Here is a 13709-nt window from a genome sequence, read left to right as displayed (position 1 = left end):
TCATCTATGCCGCACCACCCAAAGGAGCTGGAGGGTCCCGCACTGCTGGAGCAGTTGCCCCTCCTCCCCCCCTCAAATCCGGAGCCCCTGCTGCAAGATAGGCCCTGGGAATCCCTTCTGCCACCGGCGCTGCGAACGGCAGCCCCTCGACAAGCGTGCCGAGAATTATCTATAATATCATCACCAGTGTCATGAATGCACTGCCTTACTCATCAGTGCAACATCGTTTTATCTGCATTTATACCTGGCTGCTAACTTAATGCCAGTAGACGCTACACACGAGGAAGTCGAATCCAAGATGGCCGACGGCTTCCCCGGTGTCCCTGCCTGACCTGCACTGCCTGGCCCAACCGCCCTCTGCCTCTGATTGGCCCACGGAGCGTCTTTTCTGGCCAATCCATCGCCGTCAGGCGATCGCCGTCCCACCCACGAAGGACCACACACAAAGGACTGCCTCCTGTCCTACCCTGTCCATGCCTGTCCCGGCCTCCTACCAGCCACTCTGCCCAACGTTGACCGCGCCATCCCACATACTGCCATCTGGCCCGAGCACTGTTATAACAGGATTTCAAGAGGAAGGCTCGAGTGTCACCCACCCAGTTAACCACTGATACCCATGAGGGGGCCTCCATATGCCCGGTGAACCACTTGCTGCCTACAAACCCGAATTGTATTAGCCTCAAACCTGAAGTGTCAGCGTCATCGCATGCTGATGTCCCATCACATCCTTAGTCTAACTGCCTCCACTTTACTACCTGTAGGCGCAGCCCCTCCTTCTTGAATTTAGATATGGCCCTACAGCAATATTGCCCCTGCTCGCCACGGTTCAGCGAAAGGTGACACTCCATTGCGGACAATACTGCACAGACTAACTTCTACTTATAGGTACCTGTACATCTGATTTAAGTACCACATTATCTGTAATAACTCTGATTTGTAACCTAATGTATGCTCCTACTCTATAGCAGCCAGCCATACTCTATCCGGCTCTTTCAGTGTCCTACCTATGTTCTTGCCCGCACACCAGCCCAGTGCCTTGCTAAGCTCCTCCTCTGCAAACTTGCGGTATTCTGAATCTAGGTGCTATTCTGAACCTAGACACTAACCTGAATCTAGGTGCTATTCTGAACCTAGACACTAACACAAACCTGTGCTACTCTGAATCTATGTGCTACCCTGATCCCAGATGCTAATTCGTACGCCGATGTCACTCTAAACCTAATGCTGTGCTAATTTGCAAACGCCTGCTATTTTGAGTCTAAATGCTAATTTGCACATCTGCGCCATCCTGCATCTAAGGGCCACTTTGCATGCCTGTACCCGGAATCAGATGCCAAGCCGCAACCATGCGGTACGTGAATTAAGTGCTAATACAGGCAGGCTGCACTAACTACATCTACGTGCCCACTGCTAGATTTTGACACTAGACAGGGTACACCATCTGTCACTACTTGCTCCATGCCGACACATGACATCTGCCCTATCTCCAGAACTCATCTCTAGGTGGCTAATACTATCTACCCACACACCAGATGCACACATTGCATCTTACCCACCATACACAATGTTCCTCCCGGGCCTTTAATCTATACTACTGAGAATCATTCTCCACCTCATCAACTCCGCATGCCTGCCCTGCTCACCCCTCAACTTGATCAGCTTAGGCACCACATCACCCACCCTCACAGAGCCTAGCACCATAATCATGCTCACCCTACTCTCTCCCCCATGCCTCTCGGACAGACTGGTCAGACTACGATCCAGCCTTCCCAAAATACACGAGCCCATAGCCAGGGACTCCACACAATCCAAACTCACAAACCGAACTTCCATTAGCACCTGCGCTAACCTTACGCTAACAAAACCCAAATCTAAACCCCTCAACACCACTACAACCAACAACAAAGCGCTCATCACAGCAACCAGCCCCACCCCTGCCAAAACCATTACCCCACCTATAAAAGGTGCCCTCATCAACGCTCGCTCCATAATTGCCCATGCCACAGACATCGCTGATCTCATCTTAGCTGAAGACCTAGACTTCTTAGCCATAACAGAGTCCTGGCTCCATGCAGCCGCAGGCCCAGCCCTTTCGCTAGCCATCCCCATTGATTACACCATCATCCGAGCGGACAGAACTGAGGCTAGAGGCGAAGGTTTGGCCATCATTGCCAAGACTCACCTTAACATCAAACTTAACTCCGCTACACACCTCCCATCATGCAAATCACTTACAACCAAGCTACCAACTGCCAACTCCCAAAAAATATCCATTCACCTACTATACAGACCGCCTGGACCCCTGGGATCCTTCGAGGAAGACCTCAATGCCATCCTCACGACAACCTAAAAAACTCGTCACAATGCCTCCTCTTAGGAGACGTCAACTTAGGTTACAAAGACCCCAAAGACATTCAAGCCACCCTCATCAGTAACACCTTGTCTGAACTAGGCTTCACACAAAAAGTATCCAGCCCCACCCACAACAAAGGGAGAACCCTTGACTGGATAGCAGACTACAACTGTGCCGTATCGATCACTAATAACACTCCCCAATCCTGGACTGACCACCATCTCCTTTCCTTCTCGCTCGAGGCCTCAAGCCCCATAACCAACATAGCGCTAGCTGCAGGCATCCCCACGAGAAGCAAAAAAAACATTACAGTGGAAAAATTGATCCCGCTCATTCTTCCTACGCTTAGCCAACTCCAAGACTCTAATCCCTATGACCTCGTAGAAGGCTATAACAACATCATACGCACAGCCTTAGACGCCATTGCACCACTAACACTCAGAAAATGCAAACCAAAAAAGCACCTTAACCAATGGTTCTCCAACCATCTAAAAACCCTTAGATTGGAAAAGCGTAAACTGGAACAAGTCTGGAGACAGTCTCCAACAGACCATAACAAACTACTGCTCAACAAAATAACGGCCAACTATAAAAAAGAAATCATAGAGGCCAAACAAGAATCCTATAACCAGAGAATCTCACAATCCAATTCCAGCACCAAAGAACTATTTACTATCCTGAAAGAATTGGAAACACCGGTGTTAATTCCTGATACCTGCGTTAAGGACAAACAATGGTGCACCAGCGTGCAAAATGCACTAAACAATAAAGTCACCGGCCTTCAAACTAAAATTAAAAACAAGAAAGATTCCCTCACCAAACTCACCAACCCCATCAACGCTTACTCGAGCCCTCCACCCTCACTCCACACACCCAACACTGCCCGCTTCAGCTTTTCAAAAGTCTCTACTCTCGAAGTAGAAAAAATCATTCTTGGCCTTAAACCCTCCAACTGCAAAGGCGACATCTGCCCCCCACAAATCATTAAAGATGCGGCAAGAGACCTCTCGCCATTCATCACCAAACTCATCAATGCTTCATTTTCCTCAGGAACAGTCCCCAGTAACCTCAAAGAGTCTTGGGTCCTCCCTCTTCTCAAAAAACCCTCCCTCGACCCGTCCATCCCAACCAACTACAGATGATTGCCACCGTCCCATTCCTGCTCAAAATACTGGACAAGACAGCATACCAACAAATCCAAAAATATCTTCAAACAAACCACCTCCTAGGCATACGACAATCAGGCTTCAGACCCCAACATGGGACTGAAACCGCCCTGATAGATCTGAAAGCCCAAATAGACGCCCTTAGAGACAACGGGAAAACTGCATTACAACTCTTGCTAGACCTCTCTGCGGCGTTTGACCTAGTTGACCATAAAATCCTTTGCAATCACTTAGACTCAGCTGCCCACTTCCCCCAAGAAGCCATCAACTGGATTGAGTCATTCCTCAACAACAGATCCATGCGTGTCTTCTCCTACTATGCCGCCGCCGAGCCCATCCCCATCACGTGTGGAGTCCCACAGGGCTCTTGCGTCTCCCCCACTCTGTACAACATGTTCACGAAGCCCCTGTTTGACGATCTAGATGGCCTGGGTATCACCTACACCAATTACGCCGATGATACACAGATCCTCATCCCGTTGACGGGAGATTACAACCAGGAATTGGCCTTGGTGAACAAGGTGTATCTCATCATCCAGGCATGGATGGCTTCACACAGTCTATGCCTGAATGATGACAAAATTGAACTCCTCATCCTTGGATCCACCCCCAACCTAACCAAACTCGACCACAACTACGCCAACTTCATCATAGACAGGAACCTAATCAAGGTTTCCAAAGAAGTGAAAACTCTAGGAATATACCTCGACTCCTCCCTATCGTTCCACAAACAGGTTAGCTCGATGGCATCCGCCACGGCCTACACATGTAAGCTTATACGAGCAGCCAAACCTTTCCTTTCCACCCAGAGTTGCATTACACTAGCCAGAGCCCTGGTATTATCCAAATTGGACTATTGTAATGCCCTCTACATAGGAGCCAGCAAGCAAATCACCAACAAAATTCAGACGCTACAAAACAACGCTCTTAGGGCAGCGCTCAACATTCCCAGGAGGGAACACATTTCCAATATCAGGAAATCCCACAACTGGCTCAGCACAACAGACAAAATCCTGCTCAAAGTAGCATCGCTCACACACAAATGCCTGAACAACGCTGCCCCACGCTACCTGGCAGACAGAATATGCAAATACTCCCCCAACAGACCCACCAGAACCTCCAACGCTAACCTGCTCACTGTCCCCAGGTTTAAACGAACCAAAATGGGTGGCAACAGTTTCCAGGTGAAAGCACCTCAACACTGGAACTCCTTACCACCATCTCTCAGAACACCCCAATCCTACTCACACTTCAGACGCAACTACATCCACTGGATAAAGAACACGAACCATTAACACCTCTAACACCACACAGCTGCTTTCCGCATTGTATGCCTATATGTAAATTTGTAAAATATATGTAAATCTTTAAATATATGTACTGCATTATCTCCTTCCTGCCAAATTGTACAAATGTCCTCCATTGTCACACTGTAATTATGTAATGCAATGTATAAGCAACCTGTAACCAAGCTTTGAATAACCATGCTGCTCATGCGCCCTCATACCCTCGGGTCTGGTGCGCAATACAAATGAATAAACTAATCTAAACTAAATATATAGAATGGACCAGCTCACCACACAGATACACAGGCAAACTCCCACCAGGGAAGTAGAATGGGGACCCTTCTTGGAGAAATACGACCCAGAGAGGCCTCATAGTGCCCCGGAGACCCAAGGAGAACAAGAACAGAATGGCTAAAGGTGAACAAGGCCCTGATTCATAGACTGGAAGGGAGAGGGAGAGGAACAGGTGGCATGAAAGTCACACAATAGACCCCTAGGTGATACTGCAATGGAAACCCGGCTGATAGGGAAACTGGACTCTGAAAAAGTGAAGGGATGCTCTACAACACGCAGTAATAGTTGTAAGGGGGGCGAGGGGGAGTTTGAAATCAGGAGGGGGTTGGGGTGATTCTTTTTTACTTTCTTTCTCCCCTTTTTCCTATGTTACGTAATGGGATCCTAAAACTTGTCAAGACAAACTGTGTACTCAGTGAAGGTGTAACTGTACATTGTCATAACTCGATTCATCTTTAATAAGGCTAATTTGAAAAAAGAAGTTAGGCAGAATTTATGACTTACAAAAGTACTTTGTTTAGGGTTTCGAAAAAATTGTTATTTGTGCACAAAGTGAGGACTGTATGAATCTGTAAAAATAAAGATCAGAAGAAAACTGATGCTTTTCTCTTTTTTAAGGAATGGAAAACTGGGAAGAGGAAAGCAGAGAAGGATGAGGTGGTTGGAGTCATGGTATTTGCTACTATAGAACCAGACGCCCCCGACCTGGACATGATTGAAATGTAAGATGGGCAATTCCACCTAAAGTTAATGTTTTGTTTCCTAGGAGTAAACATTCAGCCACTCCTTAATTTCATACTATTTTTAATTTTATTGAAATCATAAAGTGCTTTCGCCAAAGCACCGTACAAACATAAGCGGTACAAACATAATCAATATATAGTTACATTTTTATTTTATAATAAATGATCAGAAGGAGAGGAAAGCAGGAAGTGTTCTTTAAATAAAGAACAATGGGAGGCCAGAGAAGTGGCAATACACACATGGAATCATTTTGAATTCCAGTGTTTGGGACATGAGAATGCAAAAGACCTAGAGCAAGAATGAGCACAGGTGGGGCGAGGAACAGCCAGGAGCAATTGGGAGGCTAAGCATAGAAAAAGTGAAGGAAAATAAATACAAATTATAGCTGAACGTAAAAGAGGAGCTAAGCCATGGGTACATTTATATACAAGAAAATGAATTAGAGTGCAGAAATGGAATGGGAGCCAAGGAAGAGAAGCAAGTGAAGAAAATATCAGGAAATGTGGGGAAGAGATAATAAAGGACAAATAGAATGATTGAAAATGGAATGCAGAATTGCAGTGGCGCAAGTCGGAAGGCCAACCTAAAGAGCTGAGCAATAGTCAACATGTGAAAGTGCAAGAGTAGTTCGAGGATGGTCTGATGTTTGAGATATTACATAAGAAATATCGAGCTGGCCATACAGTAACTGAGATCTGAAAAGAGAAAGAAATAGAAGGATCAGATATGATACCCAGATTACGCACGGACAAGGAAAGAGGAAGATAGAAAAAAGGATTAATTAAGGGAGCGGTAAGGAGCAGGGACATACATCATTTCTGTTAAGTTTTAAAATGTAGTGTGAAGGCATCATGAAGTAGACTGACAACTGAACTGAATTTTGGGTTGCAACCTTTTATTAAACAAAAAAAGGTTTGAACAAGCCCTAGCTTGCCCTACGCTAAGGTCGGATGGCCCTAACTAAATAAAAATTAAGGATAGTCTACGTCAGGAAGTCCAAAGTAAATGTCTGCGACCAAAAACCTATACTTGCCCTCACATCTATTTTTATACAATGTGTATGGATTTCAATGTCAAAATGATGTGTTCAAATAATTGGTCAGAGCTCCTTCCAGTTTGGTTTGCAAAGGGGTTTCCTTCCCCCAAGGTTTGAGATAGTTCGCAATGCAAAGGGGTTCCCTTCCCCAAGATTTCAAGTCAACTTCTTTAAAACATTATTCTTTGTGATACATCCCAGCTCTACTGGTTTGCTTACCTTTCACCAATGTCACAAACTACAGTTCCTTAATTTCATTTCACACAAAATGTCCTTTGCAGGTAATTTGCAGGTAATTAAAGTGGCATTTCCATAGGTAGGTGTCCTCGGTCTAGGCGCCGTTATCTGACCACACGGTCCAGCCATTACAGGTCATGCAACCAACACACCTTACTTGCCTCTTCCTCCTTGTATGCATGTGGCCAGTGTTTCACCTCTACAGTGGTGCTTGGTTTATTCTCATTTCACATCCTCCCGATGCTTTACCATTGCTTGTTTTGTCACTATTCACTTGTTGCAATTTCACATGTTCCTAGGGCTCTTGCCAATGCATGTTCTCTCACGTTACACATTTCCTTTATAGCGTTAGATTCCACAAAACTGATTTAATTCAGATCGGTATTCAAAAGTACTTGCTTTCATTTGGATCAGCATTCATTAAAGTTCTCACAGGTCTCACATGCCCGCCTGCCGTCCTGGTGTCTCCCTTCCTAGGTTGATTCACTGGTCGTGCTTACGGCGATACAGCGAGGCTCCCGGCTGCCACAAGCTCTCTTGTGCTGCGCCTCACTGTCTCCACAGCTGCTCTCTGTGGCTTTGCTGCTGCCACCAATGCCTCTCTCGCAACTCAGGCCTCACTCAGAAGCTTTGCCTGGTCACACCGGCCCTCTTTATGTAGTCCTCCACAGGCCTCCAGCTTCTTCAGCAGTGCTTCCTGCTGCATACGCTGTGCTTCGAATGGATTGTGTCCTCCCACGTATTCCTTATCTTTGATATTTCCTAATATCCAGCTTGCTGCATCGGGAATTTTATTTTCAGTAGAGGGTGTCGATACCTGTCGAGTCGATGTCCCACGGAGGCCTCCGTACCGATGTCGACATCATCACAGGTATAACTAGCGCACGCAGCATCCGTTGTTCAGTTCCGTTTTCCCGTGCTTCACAGCTTTGGTAACGTAACACTCGGTTCTGCATACGCATTCTTCAATTTTCCTGTGAGAAATTTCTCCTTGTCCTCAACGAGATGGCCTCCTCATCTGCTCCATCTACGCCTTAGTCTGGTTTTAAAATAAATGCTGCGACTGCAGGGCTAAGATGTCTATGATGGATCCACACAGGGTCTGTATGTGGTGCCTTGGGGTAGAGCATCCGTGTTCCAAATGCGACGAGTGCATGTCAGTGAATGCCAAGGCCTTGAGGGAGCGCAGAGGGAAGTTTGAGGGAGGTAAGTCTCAAATCCATTAACCCGTCCTAGCGCAAATCTTCCGACAAGTCGAGGCCTTCGTCTCCTCGTCATAAAAACCACTCGCGATCACGTTCTCGAAGTGGGTCATTCTTCCTCTTTGAGGCATGGCAGGAAAAGGCGACATAGGTCGCTGTCCTCCTCATCCTCTAGTTCACCAGAGAGGGTAATTTGTCCCTCGAGACACAGTACCCCGGCACAGTGGGAGGAATTCATAAAAAGTATGTTAAAGGTGTTCGAGAATGCAGCCTTGCCCCCCCCCCCCGAAGGCACGTAGAGGCGATACCCCAGGCGAAACACCTGGGAAGCACAGGAGCCGTGAGTCCTCGACCTCGGCTGTGGAAACTCCTCGAGAACGTGAAAAACCCTCGAGTTGAGAGAAGGCCTCTGTGACGCACAAGAAGTCATCACTATTGACCCATACAGCAAAGCCGAAGAGTGCGTCATCGACACCCTCATCGAAGGAGAAGCCATCTACGCCTCTCGTGTCGACCTCCTTGATGCCGTAAAAGTCAATACCTTAGACGCTTTCATCGAAGCCGTCGACAGTGGCCGAAGCCTTTGACGGTTTATTGAACCTTATCAAGGATGGAATGGCCGCTATGTGCGAATCCCTCCAGACCGGTCTCGACTCTGTTGACCGCATCAGCAGAGTCATGGTGGCTAGTACAGTAATCCGCAGGTTTGCGTGGTTGCGGAAGTCAGGATATGCCCCAGACGTACAGTCCAGACTTCTCAACATGCGCTTTGACGGCACACATCTATTTGGGAGTAAACCTGATGAGAGTTTGGAGAAGCTGCAAACTTCCAAGGCGGCAGCCAAATCCCTTGGAGCTGCGATAAGGCAAAATCCAAACCGCCCCACAGGTGCGCCCTGGAGGGGGGTAGGTCCTTTCGCTATTATTCTGCATTCGGAAGAGGTAGAGGACAACCAGCTCAAAGAGGTCAAAGACGATTCCCCCGTGGTGGACAGGGTAGAGGTACTATGACCGCAACCGCAGGTGCTACTTTACCCTCAGCATCTGCGTCAGCCACCCCAAAACCTCTCTGAGGTCTTACATCACAAGACAGCAGTAGGAGGCAGATTCACACAACATCTGACAGAATGGTAGGCTATTACTTCAGATGCTTGGGCATAGGGGACAATTGCCCAAGGTTACTGCCTGCCTTTCCTACAAACACCTCAGAGTCATCCACCCGTGGACAACTCTTTGAAGGTTCCAGATCCGCTCCTTATGCATGAGATTTTAACCCTGCTACAGAGAGGCGCGATAGAACCAGTACCTGTAGCGGAGAGGAACAAGGGCTGGTACTCCCTGTATTTTCTAATTCCGAAAAAGGACAGAGGATTGAGACCCATCTTGGATTTAAGAGAGTTGAACAAGTTCCTCAGGAAGGACAAGTTCCAGATGGTAACCCTTTCTTAAATCCTTCGGGCCCCCCAGCTTCAGGATTGGCTGGTATCATTAGACCTTCAGGATGCTTACTTTCATGTGCCAATCCATCACAAGCACAGAAAGTACCTGAGGTTCGCCATTGGCAACTCTCACTATCAGTTTCGGGTTCTGCCATTTGGGCTAACCTCCGCTCCGAGGGTTTTCACCAAGTTAATGGCGGTTGTGGCAGCGAGTCTCAGGAGAGGGGGCATTCACATCTACCCCTACATAGACAATTGGTTGATCTGGGCCAATTCCCCGGAACATGCCAGAGATCATCTAAGTTACGCTTGCCACTCCCCACAGACTAGGCTTCTCGCTCAACTTCAAGAAGTCCCACATGATACCATCACAAAGACTCCAATTTATCAGAGCAGTCCTGTATGCATCCCTGGGAAAAGCCTTGCCACCAGAGGTGAGGGCTCAAGACATTCTAAAGATGGTGACAAAATTCCAAAATGCCCAACATCATTCCGGCTTACGATTTTCTGAGGTTGCTCGTCCTCATGGCATCCTGAATTTTTCTGGTGCCAGAGGCTCGCTGAGAATGAGATCTCTCCAATGGGCTCTCAGGACCCCAGTGGTCACGGTTCTCGGGAAGGATGTCAGATCTCCTACAAGTCCCAAACAGAGTCTCACTGGACCTTCAGTGGTGGGCCTGTCGGGGAAAACATCTTGAAAGGAGAAACTTTTTGGCAACCATGGCCAGAGATAACCGGAGTGACGGACACCTCACTCACGGGGTGGGGAGCCCATACCAACGATTTGACCATCAGCAGTCGTTGGTCTTCATCGGAGTCCAAACTACATATCAACCTTTTAGAGCTGAGGGCAATCAGTCTAGCGCTGAAGGCCTTCCTGCCGTCTATATGGGGAAAGAATGTCCTGATAATGGACAACACAGTACTACCTCAACAAAAGAGGAGGTGTAGGGTCACTTCCACTGTGCAGAGAGGCAATGCAGCTCTGGTTCTGGGTGATGCAAGAAGGAATCTCTGTCAGCAGTTCATCTAGCCGGAGAGACGACGACAGCAGACGCTCTGAGCAGGCAGAGCACAGTCTCTCAAGAGTGGGAACTAGCACAGGAAGTCCTTCAAGAGTTCTTCACCCTTTGGCGAACCCCTCAAGTGGATCTGTTTGCAACCAATGCCAACCGGAAGTGCGAACTGTACTGCTCCAGGGAATTTCCCCCAAGAGGAGCTCTAGGAGACGTGTTTGTGGTGGACTAGGAGTTTCCACTCCTGTAAGCATTTCCTCCAGTCCCTGTCATTCCTCATGTAATGAGGAGTTTGAGAAGGTTTCAGGAAAAACATGATCCTAATTGCCCCGGATTGGGCCAGGAGAACGTGGTACCCGGACCTTCCGGACATGTCCATCTGGCCTCCAATTCGTCTTCCACAAAGAGAGGATTTTCTCTTGCGCGAGGAAGGTTAGGTTCTCCATCTGGATATCAGGACTCTCAGCCTTCACGCATGGTTTCTGGGAGGCTGAGATACAAAGATTGGGACCTCCCGGACGACGTAATGGAGGTTTTGCTTTCGATGAGAAGGCCAGCAACTGAATCTTTATACCGCTGCCGTTGGAATAAGTTCGGCAGCTGGTGTAGAGATAAGAATGTTGACCCTTTTTCATGCAATACACCAATGGTGTTATCTTTTCTGTTGCATTTAGAAAATCTGGAACAATCAAATGTTACCTAGCAGTGCTTTCCATTTTCAAGCGCACTGCTGAGGAACTTTCCTACTTTAAAATACATCTGGTAATACAATTTTTGAAGGGCCAACTAATGTTTATCCCCCAACTCCTTTTCAAGTCCCCCTGTGGGATCTAAATTTAGTCTTAAACTTTTTAATGACGCCCTCACCCGCGATCACCCTGAAGCTAAATTCGCTAATATTCTTGCACTGCAGCAAGAATGCAACTGATCCGAGAAAGGCATCTATTTGTGCACATAACCGCCGTTTTCTGCACCATCCGCCATTGAGAACCATGAGGTTTCTCATTTCCAACATGGCCGCCACAGGAATTCAAGCAGCAGCACCCTGAGCCATTTGGATTTGGGCGCCCGGATTGGCTGTGTGTTGCTTTAAGCAAGCCAATCACACTGCGCCGGCAGGCGAACGCCAGCTGCGAAAGAAGGCAGGAAAAAAGGCTCCTGTCCCTAGCCTGTCTGCTGCCTGCCGTGCCCAGGGCCCCATTCTCTACTCCTTGCCCACCACCCTGCGCCCTTGCGGAAGGACCCTCGCGCACAGCACCCGCTTGCCGCTACCCCCCCCCCCCAAGCACATCACGAGGAGCCGGTAAGCTTCCTACAACATATTGTCAACGTACTCTTAAGACTATCGACTACTCCAGCACACCTCCCTAGACAAAACCTTACTGCTACCCTATCAGCACAGTGCTGCTCCAAACTTCACGGCGCTTGCTGACTACACTCCACAAACTATTATTATGCCTTACCTGATGCCACCTGATATGCACTAGCCCTACACATAACAACCACTGTACCTTGCCTTATGTGTTGCCTGTTACCAGCCACTGTGCCCCACCTGCGTAATGCTACTGTTACTTGACGCTATCTCTTGCACTCTACGTTGAAAGATAAGCTGCAAGTCCTCACCCCATCCACCCAGTCATCAACAACTTAGACCTAGCGGTATCTTGCACTGTCTTACCTGGATGTGGTTGCAATTCGATTTTAGCTATGCTGCATTTTGCATTGTTTTACCTGGATGTGGTTGAAATTCGATTTTAGCTATGCTGCATCTTGCATTGTTTTACCTGGATGTGGCTGAAATTCGATTTTAGCTATGCTGCATCTTGCATTGTTTTACCTGGATGTGGTTGAAATTCGATTTTAGCTATGCTGCATTTTGCATTGTTTTACCTGGATGTGGTTGAAATTCGAAATTAGCTATTTGCATTGTTTTACCTGGAGGTGGTTGAAATTCGAACTTAGCTATGCTGCATTTTGTATTGTCCTACCCAATGTCCCTGTCACTCGCTATCATCGTCAATGCATTCTGTACAGCATAGTCTATAGAGCCTATTGACCCTGCAGACTGCACTCTTGCTACCCACTTCAGTGACTGTCCCATTGGCCTGACTCCTTACTCCACCCAATTCTGGTATCATGCTACCACGCCCACCTGCCCAAAACTGCCTTCTCCTACTACTAAAAGCTCTCTTCACATTGTGGCTATCCACCTGCGCACCTTATTTATCACCCCTGAGCACACTGGCACCCATCACTCTGCACTTTGCAACTATGGCCCCTACCTGCAGACTTGCTGACACCTGCTCCAGCATCGCTCCCCAGCATCCTAATATCTACCTTAACGCACCGGCCCAACGGCTCGACCATTTGGCTAAAAAACCCACACCTAATCAACCTTGCACCACCGCATTAAGAAATCTAAGACTAGGTTCTAGACTCATGGGCAAGAAGGGTCACTCTATGTACCCTAACATATCTTTGCAAACCATGAAGCCCAGCTCATCCCCACAAACCCTGACCCCACCTATGCCCCAAGGCCATCAGACAAACCCTGCCGCCTCAGGCAACAACAGTCTGATTAAGGCAAAGCCTAGCAACGCTGGCCCATTCAAGGCCGCCATGATTAACGCACGGTCCCTAGCGGCCCACGCCCTGGACATTGTAGATCTCATCAAGACTCAAGAGCTTGACTTCATCGCCATCTCTGAGACCTGGCTGCACCGTGCCTCCGGCCCAGCTCTTTCACTATCTATCCCACCAAATTATTCCATTACCAGATGCGACCGTACCTCCAAAGGTGGAGGTGTTGCTTTCATATACAAAAACTCAGTAGAACTTAGAACCCTACCGAGTACTAAGTTGGCAGAGCTACTCTCGGTCAAACTCACTTTATCAGCCAACCAAACGGCCACTATCCACTTACTCTACAGACCAAC

The 13709-nt window shown here is 47.8% G+C and overlaps 1 protein-coding gene across 2 annotated transcripts in view; it reads left to right on the top strand.

Annotated features, from left to right (window-relative positions):
* The window catches only part of SNX9 (sorting nexin 9), a 1580311-nt gene that overhangs the window by 1065454 nt on the left and 501148 nt on the right, over positions 1-13709 (top strand). For both annotated transcript variants that reach the window (XM_069607724.1, XM_069607723.1), the window contains one exon: positions 5718-5821. In XM_069607724.1, coding sequence (XP_069463825.1) covers positions 5718-5821 — 104 coding nt within the window. The remainder of the gene's footprint in view (positions 1-5717; positions 5822-13709) is intronic.

The sequence above is a fragment of the Ambystoma mexicanum genome, chromosome 4q, assembly GCF_040938575.1.
Source record: "Ambystoma mexicanum isolate Mex_15411 chromosome 4q, UKY_AmexF1_1, whole genome shotgun sequence".
NCBI classification, from domain to species: Eukaryota; Metazoa; Chordata; class Amphibia; order Caudata; family Ambystomatidae; genus Ambystoma; species Ambystoma mexicanum.
This window is presented reverse-complemented; position numbering and strand designations above follow the sequence as displayed.